The following is a 25,295-nucleotide window of genomic DNA, read 5'->3' on the forward strand; positions in this document are numbered from 1 at the left end:
AATTGATTTTTACCATGTTTCAATTTCTTAAATATTCAGGCACTGATTTAGGTTGGTAGAGAAAGTGGTGGGGATATTACTGACGCGTCGGCTGCACTTGTAAACTTTCGCTGTTGTTTTCCCGTTATTCAAAAGTGTTACGCTGCTCACTGCTCAGTCACTGTTTTCGGGGATTTAGTGCATAGATTTTAACTTCATCTGCTGTTATTTTATTTTTATTTGTTGTAATAAATTATAAGTGTATAATACAACCAAAATGGGCAAGAGTATGATCCTCACTTATGTTTTGTGGCTAGTTGGAGGAATATTTGGTCTGCATCATTTCTATCTTGGACGTGATTTACAAGGATTTCTATGGTGGTGTACTTTAGGAGGATATATGGGGTTTGGTTGGCTTCGAGATATATTTCTAATTCCAAATTACGTAGCGGATGCCAATGAAGAACCAAAGTATGTGAAGAAATTTGTTGAAAACGTCCGAGCTCATGAAAAGGTAAAGTAACGTATACTAGGTATAGTACCGTACCCGGTACCGTAACAGATTAATCAATTATTTTCTAAAGCCCATAGGTAGACTATAATTTAATTTTTGCCCTAATAATTTACCCATCTTTTTTAATAAAACTTATATTAGGGCAGTTTGTATCTGTTTCATCTCAATATTCGTTGTGACATGATAAATCACAATGACGAATACCGTAGTTCATTGAACAGACATGAACTGCCCCAATATTTGTTCCCTATATTGGATTCCAGGACCATTTTCTTTTTCCCCATATTTGTCAAAGTGGTAAAGTCGGTTATGGAAAAATAATGTGAATCATTATTTTTTATGTGTATATGTCTTACACTACCTATCAGTTTTCTCCATCCGTGACCAGCACTTGCTGGCAATAAGATTGCGTAAAAATTTTTGCAAAAGCCAGCAGGGCTGCAGGTGGAAATCTATAGTTTTATTAGCCCTATGAAACTACCGTATATGAGTCGTATAGTTCCAAAACGTATCTTATCCACCAATAGTCAAAATTGAGTTTTTGATGCCAGCGCATTTAGTCAATTTCTCATCTATTAATGTGGATATTTTGTTTCTAAAAGATCTTCTTGTATTAAAAACGGGCTTTAAAAATTGATGTTTATTCCAAAAAGGTCTTATCCTCTGCCAGTTTGTTCCAAAACATGTCTTCTCCAAGCTCATCTTAAAACGTTTCTAAATCAACCAAAAATGGCTACTTCAGTGAACAGTTCATTACAAATCAAGTCTCATCCATATCTTATTGTTGCTCTATAAAAATATAGTTCAGAATATTGTTTTATTTTTTGTCGGTTGGTAACCGCCTCATAGTTTCAATTATTATGCAAACGTTTCCTAACTTGTACCGTATGTAGTACAGTAGTAAGTTGAAGTAATATTCTTATGCTTTAAAGCTTTATTGGGCCAGTGCAATTCAATTGCAGTCATTTAAATGGCACTTTAAAATAAATCCTTCAAAGAGAATTATCCTCACACGGAATGATAAACTGGGAAAAATTTGGTGAGGGGTGAGAGTCTTTATCGAAGTGACATTGGACAGTCAAAATCTTTATTGAAGTCAAGAATGACAACAAATGATATTCAACTCAATGTTCTGCCTAATGGCAATCCTGTGAAAGTTGCCAAAATAAATGATGTACATAAACTGTTATTAAAGCACTATGGTGACCAATGGAAAAAAAGATTCAACATTCCAGTTCTCTCCGTCTATAGTCGTTTGTTTGCTGCCTGTTGGATCTGCCACAGAAAATTGAGATTATCAAGAGCTCATGAATGAGTTATGTTGTGAAGAAGACAGCACTGATGATCGAGTTGTTAGAGAATTCAGGGTCCGAGTCCTGAACACATTCTTACTTGTATAATGATCTGAATGAATGAGATTCGATTCAGATACTTTCATTACTTCCACTTTCTACTCTCCTTTTTTTACTTATATAAGGACTTCAACTTTTTATGCTTAAAATAACTTTTCTAGTATCTTTTATTATTTTCATTTATTGTTCAATATACATAACATTTTACTTACATACTCAACTTTACACTTTTGATACTTATTATTGTATCTTAAATGTAAAATAAAATACATTCTCTATAACAAACATCTTGTGTTGAACTCAATTATAAACTAAACTGTTATTAACTTGAATAATCATATGTGAATCATCATCTGGTATGACTGATCACTCATGATGTTTCCTATAATAAAAATGTTGATTTTTTAAATGAGAATCTTAGTTTTTATTATAGTCCACTTCAAAAGTCTTCTCCGAGTTAGTGAGTCTGTTCCATAAAATGTCTTATCCATGCAAATTTGTTCCAAAACAGGTCTATTCCAAAGTTTGTTCCAGAACGTTCCTTATTCATTCTTTAATTCAAATTTGAGTGGATAAAACTTTGCAATACTCCAAAAGTCAACATTCTGAACTGTTCATAATTAGAAATACTTTCTCAGAAATACCATAATCTCTGCTAAGCAATAGCGGTAATACGTTATTGGCTTAACGTTTTTTGTCATTCCTGAAAAATTTGAAAAAGTGGAGAAGAAATATTTTGGAACTATACGACTCGTATATTGTATTTTTTGTTTAAACTGAGAGCAGTGGTATTCAGTAATTGGTCTTTCTCCTGCAAAGGTCACTGCACAGCAGTCTTATCGTTTATTGTTAGAAGGATTCTTTGAATGATTTCGAGACTCTTCAGCTACATCACTTGGGTATAGCGCTGTGAATTGTGCAAAGCTTTTTACTGCTGTTTCTCACATGAATTGATGTGGAAGAAAATTTATAAAGTGTACCTGTGGTGTAGCACTGCGCTCAACACTCTGTGGTCCTACAATAATAGTAGGAATCAAGTAGTGTAGGTGGAAGTTCTGAATCTGCCAAACTGAATATACGGTAATTCATGGAGTCCCATACTCATTAGTGTTTGGCCTTCTCTAATTTGATACTGGTCAATGACCCAGATCTAGAAGGTCAATTATCACTTTCTCATGCTCATGAAAGAACCATTTTAGTAAAGGGTACCCTGAGTGTGGAAGAGGTAACCAACTACAGTTGAAGTGTAAGTGTAACATATTCATCTTATTAAGCCAAAGGCTGGTTCAGGGTAAATTCGAATCAGGTCAAGACACAGAGCTTATTACTCGATGTCTACATTGGAAAATGTAAGTTTGGAATATGTAGGATATACCTTTCTTGGGTTCATACCTTTCTGGAAGGACTCAGCTTGTCTCCCTCAGTGGTGCAAACTCCCAGACCCTTCCGGTGGCTTCTGGTGTTCCTCAGGGATTGGTGCTGGGGCCCGCACTGTTCCTTCTCATGATAAACGACCTCGACGACAATGGTTCTTCTCTGATGTTTGCGGATGATGCATCACTGCTGTCATCGGGTGCTGAGCTTGATCGGATCTTGGAGGCGTCTGCGGAGTATCTTAGATCTGCCACTTCATGGCTCCTCGCTAATCGATTCCAGCTGAATGAGGACAAGACCCAAAGGATCATCTGCAGCTTGTCACGAGAACTGGGTGACCCTCAGAATCCAGTAAAGCTGCTGGGTTTTGTCTTGGATTGCAAACGGGAACGCGACTAGGTGCCACCCTGACTACTTGACACCCCGACTACTCGTCCCTTTTTTAAACCGGTTTTTAGGGAACAAGTTGACGTGAGCCAACCCCGTCTACATGGCTCCTTTCTAAGGTGGTGACAACTAGTCGGTGGGACACCCTGACACGAGCGTGTGAGGTGTTAAGTTGTCGTTTACGGTCATGACTAGTTGGCACCTCTGGTCCAGTAGGTGACAAGTAGTCGGGGTGGCAACTTGACGGCAATGGTATATTTTTACGAGGTACAGGTAGTCGTCTACGGTCACGACAGCCTATCACCTCGATTTCACATAAAATTTGTTTGAACAGTAACTGTGAGTGTAGAAGACACAGACACAACTTGAAGATTCTCATTGGCCTTCTTATTGTCTGATTGCCATCTGAGTGCAAGTGTATATAAATAATTATTTATCCTCATAACAATTACCAGACTTCATGTAATACCTCAGTTGATAACCAAACTGATAGCTTCATCTACCATATCATTGATGGATGAAAATTTGACTATCCTAGCATTAGGCTCAATGTACTCGTAAACGGTGCGTCTGACGGGAAAATATAACTGAAAAAAATGGGTTTGGAATTGTATACATCTGGTTCAGTCATCAAAAGGGCTTATTATATTATTTAATTGAATGAAAAAGACTAAGAAATTGTCAAAAAAAACTTCTCAACTACACAAAAAATATTATTTAATTTTTTTCTGTTTTCAACCGACTCAAAAAAAAATGTGTCCTAAAAATAGCAAAGTCGGCGAATATCTCCCGAACCGTGCGTTTGACGGGAAAATGTTACTGAACCAAAAGTGCTTCGAATTCAATTCTAAATCATAACCAGTAATAAAAATTGCTTGATCCCTCCTCCCTACGCCGCGGGGGTGTATGTTGTGCCAACTGGTGCTGTGTTGGTGACAAGTAGTCAGAGTGGCACCTTAACGCCAGCGTGCAAGGTGTCATGTTGACGTGAGCCATCCACGTCTACTTGTCTCCTTTCTAATGAGGTGACAACTAGTCGTGGGGACACCCTGACGCGAGGGTGCGAGGTGTCAAGTTGTTGTTTACGGTCATGACTAGTTGGCACCTTTGGTCCAGCTATGTGTCAAGTAGTCAGGGGGACAACTTGACGGCAATGGTATATTTTTACGAGGGTACAAGTAGTCGCCTATGGCCAAAATGACCAGGTGTCAAGTAGTCGGGGTGACACCTAAACGGCGACCCTTGAAACTCAGCTGGAACAGTCATTCACAGCAGGTAACCAGCCGACTCTCCCGCATTTGCTTCCTGCTACTCAAGATGAGGGGCCTGGTGACGGAGAGGTATCTCTTAATGATGTATCACGCTCTCTTCCATTGCCACATCACTTATGGATTGCTCCTGTGGGGTCATTCGGCAGGGGCTGCTGATGTCCGTCCTGAGGCTGCAAAAGAGGGCTTCAAGAATTATAACAGGCAGCGATCATCTTGCCCACTGTAAGCCCATCTTTTCTCGCCTTGGTGTACTGACTGTCTTCAGCCATTACATCCTCCTGTGCTTGGTGTATGTCAAGAAGATACAGCAAACTCTAGCTGCCCGTAGTGACATCCACCGCATTGAATCTTTATTGAGAGCGCGAGCACTGGATCACTGCCATCTGAACTATTACAGTTTTTTGAATGTGTTTTGTACGTGTTTTTGATTTTTTGACTAAAAATAACTGGGCTGTGATCGGTGGAGGCGTCCGTAGATGACTACCTGTACCCTCGTAAAAATATACCATTGCCGTCAAGTTGCCACCCTGACTGCTTGCAATCAGAGCAATAATAATTATTTATTACAAGATATTACTTACACACGTAAAATGATAATTAATGGTTTTAGGATACTACAAGTAATTAAACCTAAAAGAGACATCCCAAATGCACTCAAAATCCCTCAACACACCGTACACATCAAATTTCGTATAAATTCATTTGAACTCCCCTATTTAATATGTTCTATTTTTATTTTTATTTATATTTTATATTCATTTTTCATATTATTGTATGCTTGCGATCTTATCACACTACTAGACCACTATCGATCAGAATACCGTACGTTTATCTCAAACATTGTTTCTAGAATAAATTAAGTAGGCCCACTTTAGAGTGCCATTAAACTGATATTAATTTATTTTCCTTTGCAGCCTCCATTCTCGACTACAAGATTCGTTGGGATGACAATAATTGGATATGTTTGGAGCGCAATTATGAGTATGGCGATACCCAACGATCACGTTTGGGGCTATAGCTGGCATTGGTTGCAAATTCTTATACCTCTGGCTTGTGCATTAGGTGAGTCTCAATAAAATTGAGTCGTTCTACTTTTCTTAATCTACAATTGTCAACAGTTCCCAGTGAAACCGAATGGGGACAGACCGACGACTCAAAAGTCTCAGATTCATTGGTTACAATATTGAACCCAACTTTGTACTTCATTTATACGAGCATTACACGTACAAATGATTCACTACAATCATGGAACTGCAACTGCAATCATGGAATCACAGTTGCATCCAATTCTTCCAAATTCTGAAACTAAAATTAATCTCAAACAAGTTGCGTTGTGAGTGACGACTTACTGTAAGGTTTCATTGCAAACTGTTGGCACTTTTCATAGAGAGTTTAAAAAAGGATTAACTGTAGGTGAACGGCCGTACTGATACCTCTTATAAAATATGATCTATTTATTCATTCAGAAGCTACATAGATGAGTACAACAGACAAAGCCCAGATAGCACTAATGAAATAATAGAATGTATTGTCTTATAATATAGAATTCACAGTATATTTTCCCATCCATTGATATAAATCGCTGCTCTTCATCTACATGTAATAAATCGTAGGTACTCATCTTTTCATGATGATAATTGGAGTGATCTAATTATATTTTGGTCATGATAATAATATCAACAAAATAAATAATAATGAATAATTCATATTTACTACCCAACTATTGTTTTAAAAGATGGTATCCATTTCAAGACATGACTTACTGTTGGTGCCAAATAACTTGCATATTTTCGAATAGAAGTATTGTATGGTATATCGATTTGGAAAAGCATTCATCTTCGATTTGAACGGCTTCGTTATTCTAATAGTTTTAGGTGCTTGAATTCATAACTGATAACATTCCAACAACAGAAGAGAAAATCTCAAGTGTTTTCTTATTCAAATACAGTATTTCAAGATGAAATATTGTTCAACTGTTTTCAACTTGGAATGTGAGCTTAACAATATTCTTTTGAAAACTTTAGTAGATGAACTTCAGTAGTTGGTATCCGAGGTTTCAATGTAGTATCGAGTCATTTTTATTTTTCCATGTATGAGTGAGTAGCTTGAAAAATGTATTATTCCTCCAAAATCTATTAGCCTAATCATGAAACTCATAATGTCACATTAAATATTTTTACTGAATAGCCTAATATTCTTTATCACAAATAACAAAAATTGCCAGGTCTTGTGAGACCCATTGCATACTAACACTACATTTTTATAATAACAAAAATAATTCACTATTCCTGGTACATTAGCGCTTATTATCAAAATGTTCGATTTATTATATAACTAGCCGTCAGGCTCGCTTCGCTCGCCATATCCGTCTAGCCAGGGGGCTCCGCCCCCTGGACCCCCGACTGGATAGTCCAAGAATGAGATCTGCAGGCTCGCTTCGCTCGCCTGCATTTCTCATTTGAGCATTTTTATCATATGTTAGTATAATCCAGTCGGGGGTCTAGACTAAAAGGTCTGGCTAAACGGATATGGCGAGCGAAGCGAGCCTGACAGCTAGTAATATAATATTCCCAGGAATAGCTCTGATTGAAGTAGTAGTGCCCAATCAATTTTTCCGCGATAAATGCATTTCAATCTTCAACTTGGTGCCAACCTAACAAAGTCAACTCAACTTAATGCCAACCTGACAAAATTATTAATTTAGTTATCAGTTAGCAACTGTTTCGAAGAGGTACTCTATCTAGATTATAGTTCTATAGTAACATATGATGTGGAAATTTCAATATTATAATTAAGAGATTGGGAGAAGAAGAATATACATGCTAAAAGACGAACTTTAAGCCCTTAAAAACAACCCTTAGGGTTAAAATATTGCCAAAAGATTTCTTAGTGCGCCTCTAAAGGGCGAACTGAACATACCTACCAAATTTGAACGTTTTTGGTCCGGTAGATTTTTAGTTCTGCGAGTGAGTGAGTGAGTCAGTCAGTCAGTCAGTCAGTCAGTGAGTGAGTGCCATTTCGCTTTTATATATATAGATTGAAGATTGAACGCTCATTATACGCTTCTATTTGCACGCTCTTACAATAGCGCTATGCTTTGTTTCAATTACCCGAAACAATCACCCAGCTAGGCTTCCAAGAACAATACATTGCTACAAAAAATCATTCATATTTTGCTCTGCCACTTGTGTAAATGCATGAAACCCAACTTCTACTTCCCTTGACATTTTCTGTTCTAGATTTTATGATTCACCGTTCCAAGGTTTGCTTTAATCTTACATCTATGGAGTAGGTATTTGAGTGTTTTAAACTATAGAAAACTATGAACTTCTATAGACTGGCTGATTTTATTATTATAAATTGTAAATTAATAGACATGTCAAATAGACATTTTAAATTCCCTTAATAAAAATTGTTGTGTTTTAAACATTTTATTAACAGAATATTGAGTTTAACTCAGTTAACTTTATTTGAACTTTTCATAAAAACTTAATAATATTTAAAGTTATGTGGTATAAATGTAATGATGTAAAAATATGTTTTATAATATATTTGAGTATCCAATGAGAGTATTGGAACCTTCTTGATCATTGAAATGATTGTTTCATGATGTAAAATCTGTAACCCATTGACTACGTATTTATTTCAAGTGCTGTAACGTGAAAATCATTTATTAAAGTGGATAAGTAAGCTTGAGTATTGAAAAATACTAATGGAAATAAATTTGGTATTCTATGTCGATAGTAATTATTTCGAATCTCGAAAGTAAACTTTATTCCAATTGATTATATTCAACTTTTCAAATCATTTGGCTTTTTATCAAAATATTATGATATTTTATCTAATTAATATCCAATTAGAGAATAAGAATTGAAAATTGTTTTTTTTTATTATTCCTATTATGCGAATCCAAAACTGTATTAAAAAAAGATGGAAAATTGTCTTATTGTGTACATCTTAATCATTGTAATATTATATGATAATGATAACTCAATCATAAAAACGTATGAATATTCAATTTAATAATACTCATAAAGATACAATAGTTTTATAGGTGTATTTCTTCACTGATCAAATTGATTACTGAGGAAGACGCTCAGTCATGACTTGAAACATTGAAGGCAAATGCTTTTGATAGTGTGTCTATGTATAGTGATGATTTATAGGTGTGCTGTTTTCTCTAAACATAATAAGAGTTCATCATACGTGATCTATGCAGAGACATTTCTTTGCATATTGTTTATACTTACTCTTATATCAATAGTATATATATATATATTATATATATATATATATATATATATATATATATATATATATATTATATATATATATATTGTATTGTCGTCATTTATAGATCCATCTAAACTCACGCAATTATTAAAGTTGATTTATTCATTTTTCAAGCAATAATTCTGTGAAATGACGATGAATTTCTAATCAAATTAACTCTGCTCAATGAACTAGCGATAATATTTCACACAAAAATAAAAAATCTACGAATGATTGTAATTGATTCTAGTTACTTCTGGTTTCATTTTGACTCATGAATATTACAATAAACATATTACATTATTGTTCTTTCATAATATAAAATATCGATAAAACTTAATCTCTATTATACGTTCTATTTATTATTGGATCATCCTTAGGTATCAATTGAAAATTATACAAAATTATTATATTGTTCCACCGCATAGCCTAAACATTTTCATGATTTTATATCTTTCATGATTTTTCTGTGTAGGCCTATAATAAAAATTTGTCAAGGATGTTCTATCTTGTTCTCTTCAATTCAAGGAAACAATCTGATTTGCTTATAGATTGGGTTCAACCATAGAGAAAAGATAGCATAAGAAGATATCCCATGGTATAGGGCGTCTATGTTTCAAATTTCTTTGTTAACTGAAGGCCGACAGTCCTAGTAGTTCGTTTTCGTGAAGCTATGTGACGCTGGTAGTCTCTAAAACTTCCGTTCTCACACTCTCACCCGGCAAAAGGTAATAATAGTAATAATAATAATTACAAAAGTAATAATAGACCGTATTCGACAATAATCGGTTAGAGTTAACAAAACTCGGCTTGAAATCTAGAACATAAACGACCTATACCATGGGATATCTTCCTATCTTATGCTATCTTTTCTCCATAGTTTAACCAACTAAAGTAGCCAATGTTGAATTTTCGAAAGTAGCCTATAGTATGATATCAGGATAATGAAAGAAGAATGAAAAATAATGCGGTTTGATATTGGTTGTGTTGGCAGGAGTGTGGTCGGTGGGGAACATCGGCCACGAAGAAGGCTCGCTGTGGTGGCCCCTGGCAGCTGCCTACCTCACATTCCCTTTGTACCTGTACGATAGTACCGACACAATGTTCACCATCATGGTCGTAGCTTCAGCATTCGCCTTTGATGTCAAAGCTAAGAAATGGAGAAAGAAGACTAAGAAGAAGAAAAGCTTAAAGATGTAAGATTCAAGATCAATAATAAGTTTGCTCAATAGAAGTACAAAATCATCTTGATTGTCCGAAATATTTATGAATGATATTTGGGCTGGGAAATCATTTCAAATCTCTCTATGATTTGTAATTGTTTTAATAAATCAAGTGTTGGAATATTGAACTAATCATAAACCAGGAACTATTCTTCTTGAAAATTATGAATTCGTTTAGTTATATCAAATAATCAAGTAGTCAATAGCAGAGGAAATAAGAACACTATCAAAGCTTTCAATATACATAATTCTCTCCATTTTATATCCATAAAAAGATTATATGTTAATTTTTCCAAGACATATTGAAGTCGAGCATAAGAAAAAAGCCTATTTCAGGATATGATCGTTTCAAGTATTGTAGTGAACTTACTGCATACATACATTATTGTTTCAAAACATTACATCATCTTTTGTTACTTGAAAACTCTACTGTTATAAAGAACATTTTAATTCATTCCATCTTGGTTATAATTCATCAAAATTTAAATTTTTCTGCTTGTGTGAATATTTTTGGACAAGATTTTTTTAGAAATACGTGGAGACCTTAACTTATTATTTCAAACTATGTCATTCAATCTGAATTAGGGGTGTAAGCTCAGGGTTAACCTGTTTTTCTCTCCTAATCAATTCTAATAATAGGTGTTATAATTTGTATGATAGAATAAATAATATCCTTCCAATAGAAAAAATATATCCAGAATGAATAATATCGTCTAGTATCATTGAATAAGTGAAGTTAAAAAAGCAACATTTGATCACTTCACTAATATATTTACAAATATTTTTGTGTTAAAAGTAGTCTGTGATTAATTTATTTGTCATTTGATTGTATGGTAAGATATGTTGCGGTATTTCTCTATAATTGAAATAATAAAAAGTTGATTTTGTCAGTACCACTTTTTTGTTCAATTTAAATTACAGAACTAGGTTTCCTGGCGATTCCTACCACCTGAGTTCAGCTGAAGATGTTGCAGGTGTTGAAACCTGGTTCTGTTGTTTAAATTAATTTTGAACTAATATACTGGTACCGGTATTGACAACATCAACGTCTTATTCTCTCAATAACTTTTTTGTGTTGCAGTAGGCGTACCAATACTTGTAATTTTCATAATTCAAATTCATAAAATCTCAATACAAGAATAATCTACTATAATCTACTTTTTCATAGATAGTTTTTTATGAGAAAAATCTATACTAAATTCTGTTTCACACCACTTTAACAATTTTCTTGTAGGCGAATCCTGATAATCTCGGCGTGTGCTCTGCTGTACATGTCGTTGTGGTGCAGCTACTTGTACTTCAATGCGAATTTGATCGATGAGGACGGGGAGGAGATCCCCCTGCACGAAGCCATTCACCACTTCATCCGGTCGCCGTGGTGGACCGACCTCAAGCAGTCTCTCTACGACACCTGGGTGTTCGCACAACGCAACGGCTGGATTGAAACCTGGCGACAAGTGCTCGAAATGTCTGACCTCAATGGCGAACAGAATGCCTACAAGGTACGGAATGCCTTAAATCCATGTTGTAGAAAATATTTAGAATAACAAATAACGATGAAAAAAATACTGAATATAGTCATCATGTGATTAAAACTGGTTTGATATCCTTGTCTGTCATCAGACAAACCAGAAATCTCTATCTTTTTCCAACTCCGCACTGTTTCCGAACTGTCAGAAAATTTTGTAGGCTATGTAGAAATACCGTATAATCAATATTAAGTCTAATAAAAAATGTATTATTGAATCTTGAGAAGATATATTCTATTGATGAATAGAATATTTTGATGTAGGATTGGTCATTATTAAATCAACGATATATTAGATCATATTTATAGATTAGGCTTCTACTCTAGAAGGCGGTGAAAAATGAAACTTTACAACAATGTTCTTCTATGGAATCCTCTGACTTTAAACGTAAATGAAACTATGGGGAGTCTCCATATTCATATCATGAAAAACGTCCTCAGTATAATTCTAAAATCTCAAAATTATTCTAACTATAAGATTGGAAGTTGAGAAAAAATCCGGTTTTGGCTTTTTGATAGAAGAGAATTAGAAAGTATTTATCGCCATAACATTCAAAATGGTTTATCCACAGTCTCATGCTTCCTTTCAAAAATCTCGATTTTCGAATAGTTGTTATTTGGTTTACAGAATATAATAGTTAAACTTATAGGCTAACTAGATAAAATGTTCTACAAATTTACCAACTAACAACAGTCTTGTTATGTTCATGAATAGTTCTTAAATTCTTCTGAAATAAGATGAAAAGTAATCCATTAATGTATGTTCAATTTATTTGAACAACTGAAGTAGGTCCGTCAAATTCATTATATTTGAATAATTGATTCCTTCACTTTGAACGATAAAATTATTATTTTATGACATTTTGAAACTTTAAAAAGCTCTGTGAATTTGTTCGATAACAATGACATTCAAATCCACATACCTGGTTGGGTTTTTAATATATCAAAATGCTGTTTGTTAATACTTTTTCAGTGACTTACATGGATTACATATTAGTCCGGGCGCAAATGTCATTCCGTAGTCATTTTTGAGTAACAGTCGTGACAGATGTCTCGATTTCATCGTTAGGTCTAGCATAATAAGGATCGTGATGATGATAAGTCGAAATCACAGGCAAACACCTCGGAAACAAGATGGCCGCCAACATTTTAAGGATTTTGCTATATCGCTTGTATATCAATAACCGTTCAATATATTGAACCGTTCTCCTGGACGTACATATTTTAAACATCTTCCTCTAGAATTTTTGTTCCATAAAAATTTCCTCTTAAACGCATATTTTTTTAGTTATAACCTTCAAAAACCCCAAAAAAATTTTTCTGAATTTTCACAAATTTCATTTTATTATAACTTTCTTTATGCAAGAGATACAGAGAAATTTTAAATACATGAAATTCAGAGCGTTTTTTTAACTTTTGAACGATATATCTTCATGCGCTGTACGTCAAAAAATGAGTTCTCCATCGCCCTCCAAAGAAAACCTTGCATGATTTCTGGTGCGTTTTGCCATACGCATGAGGTAACAAGCTAGAACTATAAAATCGATTTCTTCATGACTACTTCAAGATAGAGACTTGCAAATGGTCTCAATCTCTTCATTACAACAAAACAAATAAGAATATTGATGATGGAAACAACGAAAATATTCGACATCATTGAAAAATACAAGATGGTGGTCATTATTGACAGAATTGTTTATATCGCTTGTTATTCAGTTATTGTGAGAGATATAAGATTGGCTTTTCCACCAAAGTGTTTAGAATTAACCAAACAATGATGTTCGAAAGAATCATCGCATTTCGACCTTTCTTTTCATTATTTATTCAACTTCAAAAACTTGAAACATATATTTTTCGGGGACAATATTTACTTTCCAATCTGTATATGTATTCGCAGTAGACAAACACCAGTATTATTGGCACAGTGTTGTAGAATATTTCCGAAGCTTCAAAATGACATCTGGTTGGATATAGAAGCGTATAGAATTATATAGTATACAAGCGATATAGCAAAATCCTTAAAATGTTGGCGGCCATCTTGTTTCCGAGGTGTTTGCCTGTGATTTTGACTTATTATCATCACGATCCTTATTGTGCTAGACCTAACGAAGAAATTGAGACATCTTCCACGGCTGTTACTCAAAATGACCACGGAGTGCCTTATTCATGACATTTGCGCCCGGACTATATATTGTTGTAATAAATTGTTACAAACTTTCAACTAGAGTGCTGCTCTCTGATACCACGTGTCTTTTATATTATCGTATGAACAGTTCAATAGATTCAGATTATTTGCTATTCCATTACGCTACGTCATGAGGCTCACCTTGAGAAAATTTGCGTTAATATACAGCGTGAAATTAAAGCGATAACTGTCGCAGTATTGTCTACTAGACTAACTTATATGTTTCAATTCTTTCTGGTCCCAAATTTTCTGAACGTTCTATTTTTCAAGTTTCACAATGGATTAATGTTTTTAACACATTTCTTCAACAAACACTTCCATACACTGTTGACTCTTATAGCCTAATATTGATTATTTTCGTTGTTGAGGATAATTCTGACAGAAGTAAGCCGTAGGCCTCTTAGTGGGTAAAGGGAAGGATGATGCGAGATGAATTGACATTGATAATGTTTTAGTCTATGAGCTTGTATCGTAGTATTACGGCCGTGAATTTACAGATTGCTGGTTTTCTACCAATTAACAGAAGAAAAATACAGATTCAATCTAATAATATTCTTGTTTGTTTGTGATCTTGGGTAGCCTAGATTAAAACAGTTATTTTTATTTTTTATTATCAAGTACTATTTTCATCACCCATTTCAAATGAATTAATTTTTATGATCATTGTTAGGTCTACCGCACTAAATAATGAGTAGACATTTTATGTCTGTTGCTTGTAAACTATCCAGTTTAAAACATCTGGATCTTTGTTATCGTTAGGAAAAGTTCCGTAGTTTTGAAATGAATTATTCAATATTATTGTATGGTTTTTTTGTGGAGAGGACATGGGTTGGTGGAGAGAGGCTGCTCCATATTTAACTATGTATCACTCAAGTTTGGAGATTATAGTGCACCAAATCGTGACAATTCCTAGGATTCAAACATCAAATTTTCATTTTCCACTTCGAAAAATTATCATTTTTGAATACTTTTAGTTCAAAAGTGAAACTCATTGATTTATGAATATTCCATCAGTTCTATTTGTAAAGGAAATCAAGTAAATTTACAATACAATCTCACTTTTGGCGAACCCGCTCTTTTCCCCCATCATTTTGAGCACATATTCAAAATTTATTGATAAATTAATCGCAAGTCCAATACTGAATGCTTTTTAAATTAAATTGTTTAGACTGGTTGCGTCATCACGTCTTTCCTAACACCCTACATTAGGCAATCTTTCTTAATCGTCCAGATGTGCTGTCTCACCATTATATTTATTTATCTATTCATTTATTGACAATTCAGAGAAAAATAAGAAGGCGGGGAAAATTTCCTACTTTGAAGCATCATAATATTTGGAGTTAGTATCAAGTCTGATAATATACATTTCCTTATAAGAAACCTCAATCCCAGATGATGAAACATTTTTAAAAATAATAAGGCAGATCTCGAATAATATTCAATCATCAAAATAATTATGAGTCTTAACTCTTAACTCCTCCCATTCTTTGAAGCGCAAAAAATAGAACACAATTTTCTCAGAATCTTCTTATTCTAGAATTCCAAATTAAGTTGTAGAAATTGGTCGTGCTCATGTTGTTGATTCACATACACTTGATACACTGTGAAGTGTACATACTAAAGCTTGATTTCCACATATCAGTATCAGTGTCCGGTTCAGTGAAAATATTATTCCCTTGCCCTTCTAACGGCAATAATTAAACTCAACCCGGCAAGCGAATATGAATATAATCCCATTATAGAACTAATGGAAATATTTTTTACTGTACCAAACACGTTCACTTATACTAATATGTTGTGGGAATCCAGCTTTTATTTATTTACATACACTATGATATTTGTCTTACACTCTGTATAATCAAAGATAAACGAATAACCGTTTCTCTATGATATTATTCACCTCTACTTTGTGATAGGCTTGCACTCGTTGAACACCTAATCTTATGTTTCATTATTGATAATCTCAACTAAAATTGAATCAATTATATTTTGCAGGTGCTTGACTTGTCGACAAGAGCCAATCAAACAGAAATCAACTCGCGCTGTCGCATGTTGGCGGTCAAATGGCATCCAGACAGAGTGAAAGATCCTAAAGAGAAAGAGCATGCGCAGGAGCAGTTCTATGAAGTGCAGCGGGCTTGCGAAATTCTGTCCACAAGTAAGGTGAAGAGGCGAAGGAAGAATAAGAAGTATACCGACGAACTTTAATCAGGTTCACTGGAAATCTCCAAACACTCATTCAGGTCAGATCTACTCAACTTGACTTCATTTTATTCAACTTGACAGCATAAACAGGTTACACTTTTATGTTATATCGTGGTATCCTTCAGGTTTACTCAAATTGTTAAGAGTAACTCATATGCTACAAATATGGACAATAACTGATATGCGTGTTCGATTAGGGTTCTATCCAATTCGCCAATGTCTTCATTACTTCATCACTGAGTGTTGATAGTATGGAATATATACCACAAACCTCTATCATTGTATAGTTGTAAACACTACTTTAAAACTGCAACATTACTTCACTGCGCATGAGCAATGGCAGCTATAGAAAAATATTGGAATGCTGCCTCCAATGAATGAGTAATTTAATTTATGAAGTAGACCTCCAGTCATTTTTATATAGGGTAGATGATCCACGCTGAACTTTGAGATAAATCAGTGACTGATTGGAATAACTTCAACTGCTGACAAAAATAATTCATTTTTTAACTGAACCAACTTTGATACTATCTTCATAACTTGGAATCAGTGGAGACACCAACTCATGTATTTTTATCAATTTGTATTATTATCATATTACCTGATAATTCCTATTCAACTGACGGTGTAAGAATTAATTACGGTAATCCTGACATTAAAACTGACTTATCAGAACTATGTATTAATATATATTTCACCCTTTGTACGAATGTTTCATGTTTTTTATAATTAATCCGTCTAGTGATTTTACGAAATAATATTTATAAAAAATCATTTACAAGTCATGAAAATGTATTAGTTTTTCTTTCTTTTCAAAAATTTGCATTAATGAATCTCATAATTTTTAGCCAGCCGTTCATCTCAATTTTATCACTGTTATTCAACTTTTTAAAAATAGGATTATTATTCACAAGTTTGACTATAGCTTTACTTCATTGTTGTTTTAGTTATTTATTTGTAAGAACTTTTGAAGTTTATGTTGAGAAGTTTTCTATTTTCATTCATGTATTATGTAAGTAAAAGTCTGAAGTCTATCTTCAATACAGAATCCCATTCTATTCTAAGAACTCATCAACCATCAGGTTTAACTGTGAGTCAGTACTATCATACTACCATTCTATTGAAATTCGTTAGACCAATTCTGTATTTTATCATTCCGTTCTATGATTCCATTGATAGTATTATTAACATTTTACCTAGCCTCATACAGTATATTAAACTATTTGACTATTTTTTTTTTAATTTAGAGTCAAAAACTCGATGACAAATGTATTATATAATTTATTGTTACGTTGTTTTTGTTAAATAAATCATAGTTTATTTTATACGATTTTTGTGTGTTATTTCTTTTTAACACACCTTTCAACCTTTCAGTCTGATTTTTCTAATTTGCAGTACATTTTAGGTTAAGTTAAATATAATAATAATAATAATTATAATATTTTACTAGTTCATCTCCTAGATGAGAGCCAGCAAAATATATTGAGTGATGTGATATTCAAGGCCACGTTTCATCTCTCTATCAACAAAGCACAACTTCAATGAGTTATAATTATTAATTTTGTTTGTGATTTATCTTTCTCCTCTATATATTGTGGGATCTTGGTTTCAATATTCAAAAACCTGCATTTGCTCCATAGTACTAAAGTAATATAGTTGAGGGTTGATTTGATAAAACAAGTCTAATACATATTATATAAATAAAATATTTATTGGAATACATACAGTAGCTTTTAATTACACATAAATATATTGGAAGATATCTAATACATCATAATTATCAAATTATGTCAAACTCATTGCATCTCACAACTAAATTACAAAATGGCTAAATCTGCTCCATTTCCAGAACGATTTTATATTATTTGATATAATATACAGTTTTTGAAGATATAATATTGATAGCCAATTATTTTCTGTTGAACGTGGATATTTTTATTTATGATTCACAGCTTGCAGAATGGGAGGCTCAGTTCTCAGTTGAGGGTTAAAATTGAAATTGGAAAATTCTGTGAATTATTATTTATATTGTAAGAGTAACAGCACAATTAACTTCAAATTTAATCATGATGCAATGTAGTAGAATAACCTACTCAAAGATTTGTAAGTAGTTTATTATTCAATTTATTACTCGAGAATGATTAGATGCAATATATTGGTGATCCTGTATCAGAATAAATTGATGTAGTCTGGTGCAACACTGCAAAATAAACTTTCAAGTCAAATTGTTAAATCCAATTCGAACACTTCTATAATTTATGTATCAAACTAAAAATATTTCTTCCATATTGATATTCTAATGCTAGAACACATCAACCATCATCAAATTACTTAAATCAGTTTATCTTCCCTCTTTAGCATTGCTCCACAGCCATGTATTTTAGATGCTAGAGATGGCTGTGATTGTACTGATTTAAGATCAAATTTGTTCTCAGTGCAATCCAACTCTGATACAGTACTTAGAAGTAGGCCAATTAAAAACTTCTTCAAGACAATGTAACCACCTTAATGAACCTCCCTCTCCTACTACACACTTGTACAATACAAATGTTTGTTGCAAATGCGAGAATAATTGATAAATAATGATAGAAGAATGGTTTGGGCTACCATCGTTTCGGTCGAATGGACATGAGTTGAATGTGGTAATCCTGCCGACTTCTCCACGAAGCCGGAGTCCTGTGTTATTTGTTGTTGGTGGCTGGTGGCAGTCTGGTCTCGGTCACGTCATCTGTTGTCACCTTTAAATCAATTAATATTATTAATCAATCGTTTCATTTCGTTGCTTATATATTTCGTTGTTCAATTTATAATAGGCAAAGCTCCAATACATCCAACTAAATGATAAAAAAGTATCCTATTAAAACTCTTCAATGTTGTTTTCCGTCACGAACTGCTTATATTGTTAAATCACTTTTTGCTGTTAAAAAGAACGACTAGCAGTCAGAATGTTTCACAATAAATGAATTAATCACTCACTGTGACAACGAGATCTTTCGGCAGGTCCGCCATCTTGCCACAATGAGTGATTATATTCATTTATTGTAAAAAATTGTTACTGCTAGTCGTTCTTTTTAATAGCAAAAAGTGATATTAAAACTATTGATTATTTCAAATTATATACTTGAATAAAATTCACATTATACTGCATCACATTATAATACATCACAAACCTAGATAAATTTGAACGGTCGTATAAATTAGAATTGAAACTGTTTCGGGCTTGAGCCTGTGGTACTCCTCTGACTGTATTTTTCATTTGTTATACTATTTTGTAATGTGACTTTGTTAAACCATCAGAGTTGAGATCTACTTGATTAAATATTATTTGTGCATTCGAATTATCTTTAAATCGTTTCTTGATAGTTTTTCGAAAAAAGGGTATGATCTACTAGTTATTTTTATAGAAAATAATTTGTTGTGATATTTGAAAAAACTTCATTTTTATAAAAAGGCAAGTGTAGATTTAATACATTCAACATTGAATTTAGTAATGCCGACAATTTCTCAATAATAGCAAAAAATATGATAAATTTTACTCAATCAATTTGCTATCTGTAATTTGGGAGCCATGAATAACTTATTATAAGGTACAAACAGACCGGTCAGTCGAAATTCAGCTTTCAGTTTGAGTGGCGATCAACCTTCATGTAACACTAACATTTTGTTAATTTGATTGAATGGGAAGAGATGTTGTGGTAATTCTCCACGATTCAAAGAATAGGACGTTGATGTTGGCAATATCGCCATAGATGAATAAATGAATAAAGTACCACTACACCACGATATTGTGTTATTGACAACATTAGCGTACCAGTCAATACCACTACACTTACTACGATATAACTTAGTGGTATTGAAAACATCAATGTTTTATTCTTTCAACAAATATATTTGAAGCACTGGTATGAACAATACGGTTACGCCTTGATTTCCGTTCAGCAGGATGGCATTCAACCTGTTATTATTAAGAACTGATTGGTGGTATCGAAACCGTAATCTAAACGGCGACTCACTCATTCTGTTCGAACCTTTGATTTAGGCAGTTCTAATCGAGAATTATGAATATCTTTGAATAGAATATCACTTCTATCTTTGAATAGAAGTGATTTGCTATTAAAGAGAAGAACTGGCTTATACATGTACGGGATAGGAAATACACGATTTCATTCAACTATTGATAAATGAAGTAGTTGATGTGTTACCTGTACTTTGGGCACGGATAGTGGCCTGATGAGTGACTTGACAATGGGTGGCACACTCTGTGAGGAGGGGAGGGCGGGCGAGCTGGCACAGAGGGCAGCACTTGTCAGCTGCGTCACCAGCGAGAACGACTGCGAAGGTGTGCTTGTCGTGCGAAAGGCTCGGCGTAGCTTTGACTTGATCCCCGTTCCTGGCAACATTTCCCACTCTTTAATACAACATTTCTCCGGTAGATCTAATGTATAACTATTATCAAAAAGTTGGACTTTCTCCATTATTACACTTATCAAATAAATTATCATTTTTATAGTAGATCCAATGTGAGTATTATTAATGAAAAGTTTGGCTTCTTTTATTATTTCACTTATGAAATAAGTGATATTCATATTCTTGGTCCGCGGTTTCATTGTGATCGCTCTGAGTCTGGTGTGAATTCACAGTCTTCAGTCCTCAGTTTCTATAGTGCCATATCACTATACTTCGTGTAAATCTTCTTCAGACTTGGAGGAATTTGCGGCGCAGAGAAATGGAGGGAGATCAGCCAATTGCAGTGATGGATTGAGTCATAGGTGGAAGCGTAGTTGTCAATTTGTCAAATAGACTCAGTCGAGACTGTGATTGCAGAGAGGAGAGTTCCTAAGTTTAACATGAGCGCTTGAATACTCACTGGAAATTAGAGAACGCTGGCCGATACACAACGGCAATATAGCAGCCGTTGTATCCCTGCCACTGTATGCCTTCTCTGCTGCGCATGTCCATTCCAAGTCGGAAGTTAATTTAAATTAATTTATAGTCATATATTTTATAGAATTTGAACTGGTGAAAAAAATGTATCAACACATTCTAAAAATTTATTTTGATAGATAAGTTGTGAATGATTATCGTACTCACTTCATTTACAAGCTTGCAAGTGCTTTCAATATTATGATATGGTAGGTAGCTATAAACTTATTACATTAATGATAATGATAAATACATTCGATATATTTCCATTAAAATACAAACAAGCAATCAAATTAATGAAATGTAGGCCTACATAATATTTAAATGCAATATAATGCACTACAAATGTAAAGAAAATTGTATTTATCATTAAATTTGAAAATTATTTCAACAATAATGGTCAATCTTCTTTAGATCATTTATAGTATCTTACATGTATATGTGTATAAGAGCTATTTATTAGTACAATATTGTCAGACATTCAACTCAAGGCACATCATTTAATTTTTATTATTATTAAACGGAGTGATTGAAGTTAAAATACAGATAAACCTCGTTCATCCAGTTTTGATAGGACCAGGGTCATTGTAGATAAACGAATTACCGTACCGGATAAACCGTTACAGATTCTTGAACGTACTAAATAAACGCCTTCAATTTTAAATACTGTACTCGCAATACAAGAGCGCATTGTAGTGGTTGCGTCTCTTTGAAAGAGGCGTATATATTTACATTAATATAATTATTAAATAATTGTTTTCGTAAATTTCTCCTTACTTTCTATAATAACTGCTACAGTATTTTAGCCACTAACAAACTGGCAAAAAAACACCAAACACAAACTGTCACCGCAAGTACAGTCCATGCCACCAAAACTTCCGTGCTTTTCAGAATGTTGCAAATCGCGCGGTACCTACTTTTATTACTCTTCAATGATTTTTCTCAGAACCATAGCGAATGAACCGGAATATCGTATAATCCAGAACCGGATGAACAAGGTCATACTCCAATAATGAATCTTAATATCGATATTCCTCTGATTCGTCATTATTCTCGATACTTTCCCTGTAAATATTGATTATTGTGGAGTAGGCTTCAGTTATTTGGTATTTATGTAGGCGGCATTTATGGCTTACCGGTGGCGTGTGCAGTGGCAGCGTTGGCAGCGATCTGCGGCGGCTGCAGACGGCCGTTGACGAGATGCGGCCCCAACTCGGGCTCACTGCCCCAGTGGCCGTAGGAGGTGGTGCGTTCCAGCAGTCGATGACGCGACAACTTCTCGATGACGTCTGCGCACACGTAGCGACCACAGAAGCGAGCCCACTGCTCGGCGCGCAACCCCCGTCCTGTGTCTCTCATCGTTGGCGAGGCACCTACCAATAAATATGGAAATAAGCATTGAAAATAGGATTTTTATAATATTGTATAGTTTATCGATTCATTTTGTCATTTATGAGAAATAAATAAATTGAAAAGAAATTAACAATTGAAATATGAATAATATGAAAATAAGGAAAATAAGTAAAATAACAACTATGCCCACTACACCGGATCAACAGCGGTCTATGCCAGTACATTACGCGTATGGTACGCGTATGATACGGGTATGATACGCGTATGATACGCGTATGATGCCCGGTCAGAAGTTGTTGGGAACGCGTCAGTTAGCAAGAGAATGTAGCGGTGAACTGGTTACCAACGCGGTGCATACGCGGTTACAACGGGGTTTGCAGGCGTCACGTGCCATGCAAGGACCGTTCCGTCACAGACAAAATATACTGGCCGACAAATGTTGACCTGGACGTGCATGGCACGCTCCGTGCTTGGCCGGTGACGGAACGGTCTAATGGGTGCATTACATATCAAATGATGCAAAGAATATTTTTTTGCATGTGTCGGTACGGGCACGGTCATGGTATGATACGTTCTAGTGGGTTCGGACCTTAAAAATCAGAAAATAAGGATTTCCAGAGCTCAACTTTATTTGTTACTTTTATGTGATGTATATCTATTTATATGGTTGTATATCTTTATATGGCTTAAATGTGGCATAAATTTTCACAATGAGAGAGATTTCTATTGTTTGAAAAAAGAGTAACAGAATGTTTGCCATAGATTTTCACAATGAGAAAGACCTCTATTGTTGGTAAAATAAATTTTGAACAATGAGAGAGACCTTATGAGAGTAAGAGACTTTTTGCTATAGATTTTCACATTGAGAGAGAGCTTTATTGTTAAAAATGAGAGTAAGTAACAGACTGTTTGTTATAAATTCTCACTATGAGAAAGACCAATATTGTTAAAAAATGACACTAACAGACATAGATTTTCACAATGAGGTATCTCTTTTGTTGAACATCTTGACGTCGATGAAAATTCTTCTAATTAAGAGTCCAAAACTTTATGAAAATTCTACTGAAATGGTATGGAATAATCGTGACATATCATCAGTTTGAAATACGGTAGCATACTTAAGGTAATTACAGGAGAGATGCCCCACCTAAGGAAATGACGTCATAAAAACCACTGGGACATCCAGAAGGAAATAGTATTTGGTGATTAAACATGGTTATCATTTTTGTCATCATCAACATCTGCTAGAAACATTCCAGTTTGGAATTCATACTGTTTTTAAGTAATTTCATTTATAACACTAATACATTTGGCCATCTCTCCCATGTGCCCGGGTGAGATGCCCTTTCTGTTTGGGAGAGATGTCCCATACATGAATAACTTATTGAGGTAATCTGAAAGAATGTAATTTTAAAATCTCAATGTTTTATTGTCTTTCAGTAATGAAATAAAAAAATGTATTATTGTGTAAAAAATTGTATGATTGATATAAGTGAATCAGTGAATAGGTAAATCATTAAGTAGGTTGCATTATAAAATTTCAATCTGTTTTTTCTTTTTTAATCTGACGGATTTCCTTTTTGCCACAAATATTACAAAGTTCACCATACATGGTGCATGATTCATGCGACCAATGAGAGCATTAATCCAATCAACACTATCTCTGGTTGTATAATAGTTCTCATTACATTCGATGCAGTTGTTTTCTCTTATCACTTTCATTTTGACTATTTAAGTCGTCAACTTTGCTCCGATTTTTTATGTTTTACATTTTCCTACTTCTTCTTTCTTTTTATTTTTGTAATTTTTTGAGAAGATTATTATTTTCATTTCTCTCTTCCTGCTTTCTCCTTCTTCCTTCTTCCTCTCAACATCAGACTCGCCCACATTAATTGTTTTAGCTATTTTTCTAACTTTTTCCTTGTGTTTTTGTTTTTACTCTTCAATATGTTCAGAAGAAGTGAGGACTTTTGCCATCTGCTTCCTCTTTTTCCAGGATTTTTCGCACAACTTAGGAACAGGAGAGATCTCGTGTGAGATTTTTGATGGGGCCATTTGGCTCGGGTAGCTGCATTAGGCTTTCTTTTGTATTCCGTAGGCATTCTTCCTTAGTATATTGGATTGAATCATATATTGAATGTCTAAAACCAGTTGTTATATTCATATTAAGGGCCGTTTGCACAGTGACAGTTTAAACTGGATTAAATCCGTATTTAGTCTAGTTTGTTCTAATGTGTTTCATTTTGAGTTTAAGCCACCAGCTGATTAAATCGAGTCTAAGCTTTGACTGTGCAAACGGCCCCAACTCTTACATTGAATTTAATCCATATTTAATTGTAGTTTGAAATTTTGGGGCAACTCTCCCCATACAGTTTGCTTAGGGCATCTCTCCCAGAATTGCATGGGGCATCTATCGGCTATCCTTTTGACATGGGAGAGATGCCCCAGCACCTTGTCGATCTACAAAGGAAATATGATGGCCGCCTACTACAGACAGATAAACCATAAACTACTCACAGCAAGTTCTCACCAACTTCATTTCAATATCCTCTTGGAAACGTTATTACCAGCCTGAAATATAACACCTTATCTTATAACGAAGGAAGAAAACACAATACGTCATGTCTTTTCTACTTTTAAAGCCAAAAATAACAACACAAAACAGTCTCTCTGCTGTTCACTGGAGTTCAACTGACAATGAACTGAATGAATGTACTAGAAGAGCCCTC

At 34.3% G+C, this 25,295-nt stretch overlaps 2 protein-coding genes across 2 annotated transcripts in view; one reads left to right on the forward strand and one right to left on the reverse strand.

Moving 5' to 3' along the window:
• Positions 1 to 68: 68 nt before the first annotated feature.
• On the forward strand, positions 69 to 17,617 carry LOC111054717 (dnaJ homolog subfamily C member 22). Its single transcript, XM_022341798.2, has 5 exons — positions 69 to 493; positions 5,792 to 5,939; positions 10,144 to 10,345; positions 11,607 to 11,874; positions 16,081 to 17,617. Exons 1-5 carry the CDS (start codon positions 257 to 259, stop codon positions 16,291 to 16,293), a joined length of 1,068 nt encoding a protein of 355 aa, XP_022197490.1. The 5' UTR covers positions 69 to 256; the 3' UTR covers positions 16,294 to 17,617.
• Positions 17,618 to 17,980: 363 nt separating this feature from the next.
• Positions 17,981 to 25,295, reverse strand: part of LOC111054716 (photoreceptor ankyrin repeat protein) — a 61,847-nt gene continuing 54,532 nt past the window's right edge. Inside the window, exons 7-9 of the mRNA XM_039430870.1 lie at positions 22,350 to 22,586; positions 20,493 to 20,680; positions 17,981 to 19,028 (exon numbers count right to left, since the gene is read on the reverse strand). Coding sequence (XP_039286804.1) covers positions 18,972 to 19,028; positions 20,493 to 20,680; positions 22,350 to 22,586 — 482 coding nt within the window. The 3' untranslated portion in view covers positions 17,981 to 18,971. The remainder of the gene's footprint in view (positions 19,029 to 20,492; positions 20,681 to 22,349; positions 22,587 to 25,295) is intronic.

Source organism: Nilaparvata lugens, chromosome 6, assembly GCF_014356525.2.
Source record: "Nilaparvata lugens isolate BPH chromosome 6, ASM1435652v1, whole genome shotgun sequence".
Classification (NCBI taxonomy): Eukaryota; Metazoa; Arthropoda; class Insecta; order Hemiptera; family Delphacidae; genus Nilaparvata; species Nilaparvata lugens.